General features: G+C 42.5%; 1 protein-coding gene across 1 annotated transcript; it reads right to left on the reverse strand.

The window, feature by feature from the left end:
* Positions 1-3,245: 3,245 nt before the first annotated feature.
* LOC139468652 (uncharacterized) lies at positions 3,246-7,778 on the reverse strand. The gene is made up of 4 exons (XM_071250774.1): positions 7,713-7,778; positions 6,309-6,551; positions 5,652-5,746; positions 3,246-3,309 (listed from the first exon to the last, which is right to left on the reverse strand). The coding sequence occupies exons 1-4, from the start codon at positions 7,776-7,778 to the stop codon at positions 3,246-3,248; spliced, it is 468 nt and encodes a 155-aa protein (XP_071106875.1).
* Between the last annotated feature and the right edge of the window lie 3,189 nt (positions 7,779-10,967).

The following is a 10,967-nucleotide window of genomic DNA, read 5'->3' on the forward strand; positions in this document are numbered from 1 at the left end:
ATAGACCGCTGCCACATACCTGGAATATTGCTGGGTGCGGCGTAAAAGAACAAACGAATCAACAAAGCAATAATGAGTACACTTCTAAAGCGCCAAGTTACACGCCTGAACGAACCCTCACAGGGCTACATTATTACCATTGAATCAGAGTGTTCTCAAATGTCAGCTCCCCAGGGAGTATACACTATGATAATAAAGCATTGCTCAAAGTAAAACTTTTTATACTGAGAATAATACGTACATGTACAAAGTAGCTAACCAATGACACGATGCTCAACTCCTTTATTACAGTTATAGAGAAGATTCGGTGAAGATTCTAACATGGAAAGCTTATGACGCAAGCGTCAGCCCAGTAGCCCCACACCCGGGTTAGAGTTAATTTCGGTAACCCATGATTGTTAACGTTGTCGTAATGGACCTACCATTTGATATTTCGGAGGGTGGGGTGAGGCTCGACTATCAAGTGGACGGTCCCTAAGAGATGACTATGCTTGTCGTAGGAGGCGACTAACGGGATCGGATGATCAGACGCGCTGACTTGGTTCATGCATGCCATGATACTAAACTAATGTCCAAAAGAAACGATACCACTTGTTTGAAAGGACATTACAAAAAAACTAAACGATACAGACATTTCAAATTGGTATATGACTTGTGAGTAATGTTTTCACAGCATGTGTACAAAAGTTCATTGTAATCAATCCTTTACAATCATGAGGACAGACATGTAAAGACGCGGGGGGTCAAAATTGAAAATTTCATTTGAACACAGTTGATGAGTCAAGTGTGGAAAATGTCACAACACATGTCTCAAAGTCACGTTAGTACCGGGTATGTCCACCGTTAGCGTCAATACACGCTAGTACACGTCTACGGGCTGATGACGTCAGACGTCTGATGACGTTGGGAGCGGGGGGGGGGGGGGGGTGGGGGGGGGTGCGGGGCATGCGTTGCCATTCATGGAGGAGGCATTGTTCGAATTCCTTGAGGTTAACTGGAGGCACAGGGCGATTCCTGACTTTGGGACCGAGAATGTCCCACATGTGTTCGATTGGGTTCATGTCCGGTGAACATGCCGGTCATGGTAAAACGTGAATGTTGGCGTTTGCTAGGAAGTTCTGGGTCAGCCTTGCCGTGTGAGGCCTCGCATTATCGTGCTGGAAAATGATACCATTAGGCTGTTGTTGGATGAATGGCACCACAACTGGTTGTAAGATGTCATCACGATAACGCTGCGCATTCAGGTTTCCTCGAATAACGACGAGTCTCGTTTTGACGTCACCGCAGATTCCACCCCAAACCATTAAACCTCCGCCTCCATATAACCTGACTTGATGGATGCAGTTCGGTGCCAAACGTTGACCTACTCTTCGGTACACACGCTGCCTGCCGTCGTTCCTGAGGATGCAAAATCTGCTTTCGTCAGAAAACATGACACGTGCCCAGTTCCACCGTTGCCACCGTCGAAGTCGCCTGGCCCATATCCATCTGTTGAGTCGGTGTTGAGGTGTCAGAAACGCTCCGCGGTAGGGGCGACGTGCTCGGATACCATGTGCCCGCAGTCTCCTGTACACGGTTTATGACTTATCACGTGTCCCAGTGCCCTCCGTGCCGTTAACGTCGCCGTTACGAAGCGGTTCCGAAGGTGAAGTACCCGGATGTGGCGGTCTTCAATAGGCGTGGTTACACGTGGTCTCTCCCTGTGTTCTCGGCCTGTCTGTTGTCCGACCTGTTTGACACAACCGCTGCATTAACTTGGTGACGGTTATGCGTGCGCATCCTAACCTTCTGGCGACGTTGCGGTGCGTAGCTCCCTGTTGGAGCATTCCTACGGCTCTCTCTCTCTCTCTGTCTCAATCGCTGTCAAACGTGGCATTTCTTTTGTGTGCTTTTTGTTGCTGTGATCCCAACGTGTCGGGTCAGCAGTTATATACAGAAGATATGCACGTGCATACGGGACGGAACGTCATTTGGGCAAATTGCACGCTTTTTTCTCAAGTTCCCGGTTTTATCGACCGAATACTTTTGGTTTGGAACGTAAGATACGCAAAAGTACCTTTTCAGACGAAAAATAACTCTTCGTAATAAAATATTTTGAAAAGTGTGAGGTATCGTTTCTTTTTGACATTAGTTTAGCATATGAATAGCAGATCTAGATATATAGATAGAAATAAAAATCTAAATCTGTCATTTTCGTCTCAATGTTATTTCAATCCGTGAAGATTCGGGTTAGAATAGAACTTCAGCAACCCATGCTTGACGTAAATATCGACTATGTGTGTCGCAAGAGGCGACTAACGGGATCGGATGGTCAGGCTCATCGTATCCAGTTGCGTGGATCAATGCTCATGAAGTAAATAACTGGATTGTATGGTCCAGTCTCGATCAATTACAGAACGCCGTCATATACCTGGAATATTGCTAAGTGAGGCGTTAAACAAAAAAAACAAACACTAGCCCCACAGACACAAATATATCAGTTATATCAGTTATATCACGCCCTGCCAGCTTTTTGTCGGTTGAAGTTCACTTCTTTGCCTTCTGCCTCTTTGATGAAAAACCCACAATTTTAAAGAGGATGATTACGGGATTCGAACGACGGTTATAGAATTCTCGGACGCGACTGGCGGCGTCTCTGGACCCACCATAACCCGCGAAACAACCCCACCCAAACCTCCTACCAATCATCCAGAAGACGTATGTAGCAGCAAGTGGAATTACTGCCCACAAAAGAACAATGCAAAAGTGTCAACAAACAAACGCAACCACGTCATATTGATATACAAAAGTGGATATAAATAATCTCTCGTTAACAAATTGTAACACATCATTCACAATGAGCAAGTTTGGTCCAGTAACTGAACATCTAAAGGGATCTTCACAGAAAGGTCAATGCAACAACAGAGCTAAGACATTATTATCTATCATTTCGAAAGAGCAAAGATCAAATCAATTTTAAAATGTTAGGTTCATTGTCCATATAACGCCTACAGCTCAGAGCACAGTCTGTACCACATGTCACTTCAGTATCCGCAGAAATTTCTCGATAATGGCAATGAATTCGGTTTTGGTACTGAAGATGGCTGTCATAGTGTAACTAAGACGGGAGCCTCTGGAAGAAATGTAGGTGACACCATTGAGTGGAGGGTAAATGTTGCGATTAAACTCCCCTTTCCCAGTGATTTGAGATTTTATACAAAACACACGGAGACCGTCCACAAAGGATCGACCATGGCACCTTGTAATTATTCCTCCCTTTTACTAGAACCAGGTCTCGCTGCAGCCACAGGTGATACCTTATGAATGCGACTGAAACATGAGACATAGGAACATATAAAAACAAAATGTGACAATCCATCCCCTTAAACGGTGTTAGTATTTGTTTACAATCGCCCCCCAACTTAATGTAAGACATATCACCCGAATTTTACCCGACATGGAACTTTTGAACTGCTCCCCAACCAAGCACACTACTCTTCCCTCGTTCCATATAAATTATGCATAGCAACTGCGCATAGTTGTAATCTTCCCTCTGCTGTGGGAAATAAAATATGAGGCATATGTAATAAATAAGTCTCCTGATACATGCACCACAGACAGGCTTTCTAGTGTGGCAAATTAGAGTTAAGGGAATATTAATGTTCAGTTTTGTTCAACGCCGCTTTGAACAATATGTCGGTATGATGCAGGTCCAAGACGTTTACCACTTTCATGCTGACAAACAAGGATTTGTAATCCTAGCGAATCTAGGACTCGAATTATAGAATCCTGGCACGACTAAGGAAAGGAAATCTGCACAGAAATGTGTTTACATTTGGCGACTTGGCCACCCATACCCCAAATATTGATACAGATGAGCTATTTGTATGTTTTGAAACTCAAGAAACCACAATGTATGTTTTCTTGGACAAAGTACAATACATAAGCGATTTTGGGTTTTGCCAGTGAGGTAACATGTCTTTGGTCTGCGTGATATTGATCACACAGTATAGAAATTCACAATCAGCTATATTCCAGCTATATGACGGCGGTCTGTAAACATTCATGTCTGGACCAGACAATACAGTGATCGATATCATGAGCATCGATCCACGCAATTGGGATCGATGACATGCATCAACCAAGTCAGCGAGCCTGACCACCCGATCCCGTTAGCCGGCTCTTACGACAAGCATAGTCACCATTTATGGCAAGCATGGGTTGTTGAAGACCTATTCTACCCCGAATCTTCACGGGTCTCAGAAACAATGAAGAAGAAACTGACGGCCAAAAGAAACTTTACCATAGTTTGAAATCATTCAAGTTTAAAAACCACAAAAGATAAATGCATGAAGTAAAATGTAAGGAAAAATCAGAATCTCAACGAAATCAGTCAGTTAAAATGACAGTCATACAACATCCGATATTGGATCCGGCATCAGACAGTTGCCCGAATTGAGATAGGGTAGCAAAAATAAGCTTTCAACTTAATGGACACAGGACACACACATCTAAAAGTTTAATTACACGTCACATTAATAGCGTGTACGCAAAAACTCTCTGGCACACAAAAACGTCAGACGTCTGTTGACGTCACGTGAGATACGTCGCTATTCTTCTTGGAGGCCTGGTTCAGTTCTTATCAGTTGAGCTGGAGGATGTGGTCGCTGTCGAACACGACTATCCATGATGTCCCGGAGGTGTTCTATGGGGGACATGTCTGGGGAGCGCGCAGGCCACGGCAACACTTTGACGTTGTTGGCTGCAAGTTCTGTATCATTCAGGCTGTATATGGTCTGGCGTTGTCATGCTGATAAAGGACACCACGTGGCAGCTGTTGTAGAAATGGTAGGACATTCGGACGAAGAATGTGATCCATGTAACGCTGAGCTATCACATTTTCGTTAACGATGACCAGTGATGTTTCTCCTGCCCACAAATACCCCCCCCCCCCCCCCCCCCCCCTCCCCACACACGCCATAACATACCCTCGTGCCACGGTTCGCTCCTCCTTTGGTGTTTACATGCTGTCTTCCGTCAGCTCTAAACATTCAGAACCTGCTGTCATCAGTGAATACGACCCTAAGCCAGTCACGTCGCTACCAACGACATACAATCCGTGCCCATCTCAATCTCTGACGACGACATTCGTTCCCTTGTCGCGTCTCCGTAAGGTCTGTAAGTCCTTATTCCTTGAGCCCTGAGTTGCCTGACCAATGTCTGTCGACTAACCATATGCCCTGAGGCATTCGTCGCTGATGATGTCACTGCCAAGAAACTGGTTCCAGAGATGCAAAGTACACAAGTAACTGTCTTCATTGGGCGTAGTTACCCTTGGTCTGCCTGTTTGGGCCTGTCTGACGTCTGCCTGCTCTAGCAATGTGACTCCCACTTGTATCATACCCAGGACCCGCTCAGGTGTTCAAGTGTCAGTCGTGGCATTACTGTGGTGCTTTTGTTTATCAGTGTGAGTGTCTGACATGCCGTTCGTATCATTTATATATTTTTATTGCACGTGCAGTTCCAGCTGCCCAAAGGGCATGTGTTTTTAAGTTTTTCGCATTTTTAAAAAAAAAACTTTCTGTTTTTAAATGTTTGCAATTCATTTTTTTGGCCGTCAGTTTATATTAACAATATATAATATAATGGTACCAATACAAATAATGACTCACAATTTTATGACAAGTATTCCGATGATAATCCCCACTATAGACAACACGCCGAATACAAGACCAACGACAAGAGACTGGTTGGGGACATTTCCGTACTGTCGAGGGAGAGAAAGATGTATGTAATTTTACTATATAACCAACTTATATTGTCGTAGTAGGTTTATTTCAATGTCACACGAAATCGTTTGATATCAATAGATATTATTAAAATATGATATTCCTCTAATAAATGACACCAGATTTTAGCATATCTGCATAACACTACAAATTGTTCACGAATTTATCGAATACCTAGCTACACGTACGATTATGAATTTTATATCATTTTTGATAAGCCCACCCCAGGACTTGCTGGTGGTGCTGTGGCCGGGTAGTGAAAGCCTACGTACGCGTTCGCTCCTCAAGCCGACGATCCGAGTTCGAATCCCATTGATTACAATATATGAGCACAGTCCTTGTGGCTGTCGTTGTGATGTTGGTTGAACACTGCTGGAAAGGACGTAGAAACCACAGTCACTCACCATATAGATCTGTCAATACCTTAGTCATGTAAACATCCACTGTTCATTGGGACTGAACGATGGAAGTTGGTCTTTAGCGCAGTGGTATGGATCCAGACAAGCAGATGCCGGATGTCACTTATGTATAAGCACTCACCTCATGTTCTGTTTTCCGCGAAGAGGCTAACGATGCCAGCCATTTTGATCTCGTTTTGGAGGGAAACTTAAGGGGAGGTTTTACGCCAGTAGAATTGGCCTTGGTTGCCAGATCTTGTAGCTGTTGTTTATGAAGACTTGTGGTATCTGCTACTGTAACCCTGGTAACGGGAACGGTGTCAGCTGAGTTTGCAACTGGTAAAATGCGTGGTGTGCCATTCAGTAGACACGCCGCCATCTGAAACTGATCGGATGAGCGCGTGTCAGTTTAAAGGAAGCCATCGAAGGACACCCAAAGGCTGGAAGACCTAAAGAAACACGTGACCTACACACGTCACTCTGGAATTTCTGTACGTTGTGTAGAACTAAACTCTGTTAAGCTCGTTAAATTGTTTTGGGGGGGTACCCACTTCATGTTGGCTAACGAAATATGATCACGCTAAACACTTTCATTGCTTCTCATATATGCAAGTGACATATTATGCTGTTAAAAAATGTTTGAGCATAAATAACGTCCCACTTGTTTTTCGTTTAAAGACTATCATCGGTGTTTCCTTAATTCAGATCGATAACCTTCTCAAAACAATAGGCACAACCCATGCCGCTTCTCTTAATATCTTTGTTCCCACGAAAGTGCTTACGTTTACTGTTGCCATGGTAGCTTTAAGATGTATATATAGAGATATGTTACCTGTAGACTTAACCGAGCTTCACTCTGCGTGTCCGGTTGCGAATTCAATAAAGCTCGTTAACCAAGCTCTACATGTACATTGAAAACACAGTATGTTTTAATTAACGTTATTAGCTACGCGAAAAATCGCAGTTCTATCATGACGTCATTTCTGGGGATTCGAAGATGCGCTCGCAACCTGATGACGTCGAAGATTGGACGAAGTTATTTTTTAGAAGGAAGTGGCTAGTGCGTAGTTGTTCCCCATAGATGTAGCTGGACAACTGATATAAACGCAATGGCCGAACGACCACATCCAAACGTGGAAGCGATATGGCAATCTGTATAGGGAGAAAATATACAGATAGTCGCCCTGACAATTGTGAGAATATCCGGGAAATACCAAACTTCACTCCCCTGTTCATAAAATGGACTTGTGCGACATAACCGAGATCGAATTGTATTCATCATTATTTAAATACGGGTTCATATTTTCAAAGCTTGCACATTTATTAATATCATTGAAGAGGCTGTACATAATGTTAATACCTCATATACGAACTAAACAACTCGTGATCGTTGTACAATAAAATACTGCACACAGTACAATCGTACAATAAAATACTGCATACAGGTCAGTAGAACCCTTTATTCGTTAATTTGGCAACTTGTTAATCAAGACAATTTCAACCACAGTTCGTATTAACGGGGTTTCGCTGTAAAAGTACACGATACAATACCGTGACTACATACAAGGAATGTGACGAAGACGATGTACAGGACAGGCCTAGTGAGAGCCATGGCAGCGCAGCATCTGCAACACGTGTTGACAACAACTCCTTGGTACCAACATTATTTCCATGTTACATACAACATAAACCGCCGGGGAAAAGAAAGTACATACCCATGTTTGGAGGCTAAAATAAAACAAACAAGAAATGTTGTTTCGATGCCGATATGGATGTATCTGATACAGATATAATAGTTTTGTTTTGGACTTTAGGTTCGCAGTGTTTTAGGGACTGTTCCAGCCTACTAACGTTTGATAACGTGAGTAATATTTTGTTGTCACTATGTATACTTTCTTTTCCTCGGCAGTTCATGATTCATGGCAAGTTTATGAATACATTATAATGTATATAAGGTTCTGTATTTATTGCATGAAAATAATCACATGAAAAATATAATTTAGTAAAAGGGTTTTCTATCATTATTTAAACACTAAATGCACTAAGGGCATATAAAGAAATCATTATCATAAGTAGCATTAAATGGTAATTACTGAATACAATATATATTATGCACACAATGACAAAGGTATTACAAGAACTGTACCACAATCTATCCCCATAGTGTTGTTCACATACGCACACACAAACCCCTAAAGATCCGTGTTCAGCAACTCATGTTTGTCGTAAGAGGCGAATAACTGGACATGGTTGTCAGGCTCGCTGACTTGGTTGATGCATGTCATCGTATCCCAATTGCGTAGATCGATGCTAATAATATGAAAAATCATTGGATTGTTTGGTCCAAACTCGATTATTTACAGACAGCCATCATATAGCTGGAATTTTGCTGATTGCGGTGTTAAACAACATTCAAACAAACTTACAATCCCCTCCCCAGCTCCACTCACGCCTTGCAATCAATATAACACCCAAGTATATTTACTATTTTGCAACAATTAAAAGCAAATTAATTACATACCCTTGGTGCCACTGATAGAACTTCTGCCCGTGAACACAGTCACAAAAATGTCTGAAAATCGCAGTTCGTGTTCTCGTTCCCATGGACACGAACTAATACGTTATGAAACATACATGAAGAAGTTTCACCATCCACACATAAATCAATAGTTTTCGTTCAACGCCAGCGTCTTCGTTGCTTTGTGGTTTAAACGCCTCATGGCACCACGACCGCAACATCTCATATAGGGCGACATTTGTTGATAATTTAAAGCTTTAGAACTTTTATATATTAACCCCATAATTCACATATAGCATTCACGATGGTGTAGATGGACAGTGTCGACAAGGTCCATGTACGCACTATAGACGAATATCGCACGCCGCTTGACTCGAGCAATGTATACCTCGGTATATTGTTTGATAACTTCAAGGTCACAAGTTTAACTGAATACGTTTAACGCTAAACTAACATCTGAATGGTAGCATATCTTAACATTTCGCAATAATTTTAATATTTGTTAACTGCTTAGGAAATAAACAGTGTTAGGACTAAAGGTTAAATTTCGCTCCACAATGAGAAACAGGTTAGTTTGAGACTCGCTTTCAGATTGTTTTTCACAAAACAGAACGGCCATAACGAGCAAAACATTGAAACCGTAAAAACTAGCTATTATTGGACATTAATATTTCATGTATGAAGCGATGCGTCAGCGCAATATATTTGTCGAACAATCTTAATTTTCACATTCTTTCTCTTAACTTATCGATCAGTCCTTGTGTTCTTTACCTCGCATTAATTGCAGCATCTTCTCTCGAGTCCCACCTCTTAGGCGAGCCAGAAACTCATGATTGTGGGTTCGAATATGAGATTCGACCTGGATACCTTTTGCTAATTGTTACACACCTAAGACCTGCATCGACTCTCAATGTCTTAAATTCAAATTAAAAATTTGGCACAACGTTCTTTCTCCTCTCCCCTTTCTCTCTGTCTACATTATTTGGGTTCACTCATTCCGTAACCTTTCCTTTGCTTCTATTGTAGCCATATTTCTTCCTTCTACAGATGTAACACTTGCCTTCCCCTGCGCCCTACTTATGCAAAAGTAATGAACGCCATTATTATACCATTTGAAGTCCCGTAAAGCATTACCAAACGACATATTAGTTTCACTTGACATTTAACAAATAACGGCTGTCATCGCATTGGTTCTAACAAGTTCAAGGCTGAGCAAACTGTTTGATACTGTAATTGATTTCAATTGTAGTACTCATTTTAATAAGAGTGGTTCAGTTTCAAAGTTTGTAATATTTTCGCAAAACATTGCACCCCGTCATACCTGATAAGCTTCCAAATACCTATGGCCTGACGTTTAAGAGCTACCCAGGGCCAAAAGTTCATTGTTGAAGAACTTTTAAGTGCCCACGTCTTGTCGTTGAAGAGCTTTCCGGTGCTTATATTAAATCTTGTCGTAGAAGACCTTGTCAGTGCTTAAAGGTTTGACGTTGAAGAACTTCCAAGTTGCCTTAGGCTTGTTGAAGAGCTTCCCAGTGCCTAAGGCTTGACGTTGACGAACGTCCAAGTGCCCAAGGCTTGTTGAAGAGCTTCCCAGTGCCTAAGGCCTGACGTTGAAGAACTTCCAAGTGCCCAAGGCTCGTTGAAGAACTTCCATGTGCCTAAGGCTTGACGTTGGAGAGCTTCCCAGTGCCTAAGGCTTGACGTTGACGGACGTCCAAGTGCCCAAGGCTTGTTGGAGAGCTTCCCGGTGCCTAAGGCTTGACGTTGACGAACGTCTAAGTGCCCAAGGCTTGTTGAAGAGCTTCCCAGTGCCTAAGGCTTGGCGTTGAAGAACTTCCAAGTGCCCAAGGCTTGACGCTGAAGAACTTCCAAGTGCCTAAGGCTTGACGTAGAAGCCGACTAAACTGAGTATTGGGAGGATTTATGTGTCACCTGGCGACCATTTTCTTTCAAATTGAAGCATTAAATCTGTTTGTCTGTTTGCTGCAACAATCCATCTTATGACGGCTGCCTGAAATAATCGACTGTGGATAAGAAATACCGTTGGTGATATTCTGAGCAACGACCCACGAGTCTCGATAATCCACTGAAACATATTCCCTTTGGCCTAAGAGGATATTTTAAAAAATTATATGTATGGATCACTGAAAATCAGTGATGACACAAAGTCATCGAGCCTGACCACTCGATCCATTTGGTCGTCTCGTCCTTTGAGCATAAGTTAATCCGATAATCCGCACTGGGCTTGTGAAATAAACAGACACGTTCCCACTTCACAAAAGG

The sequence above is a fragment of the Haliotis cracherodii genome, unplaced genomic scaffold, assembly GCF_022045235.1.
Source record: "Haliotis cracherodii isolate W230 unplaced genomic scaffold, xgHalCrac1.p SCAF_2, whole genome shotgun sequence".
Classification (NCBI taxonomy): Eukaryota; Metazoa; Mollusca; class Gastropoda; order Lepetellida; family Haliotidae; genus Haliotis; species Haliotis cracherodii.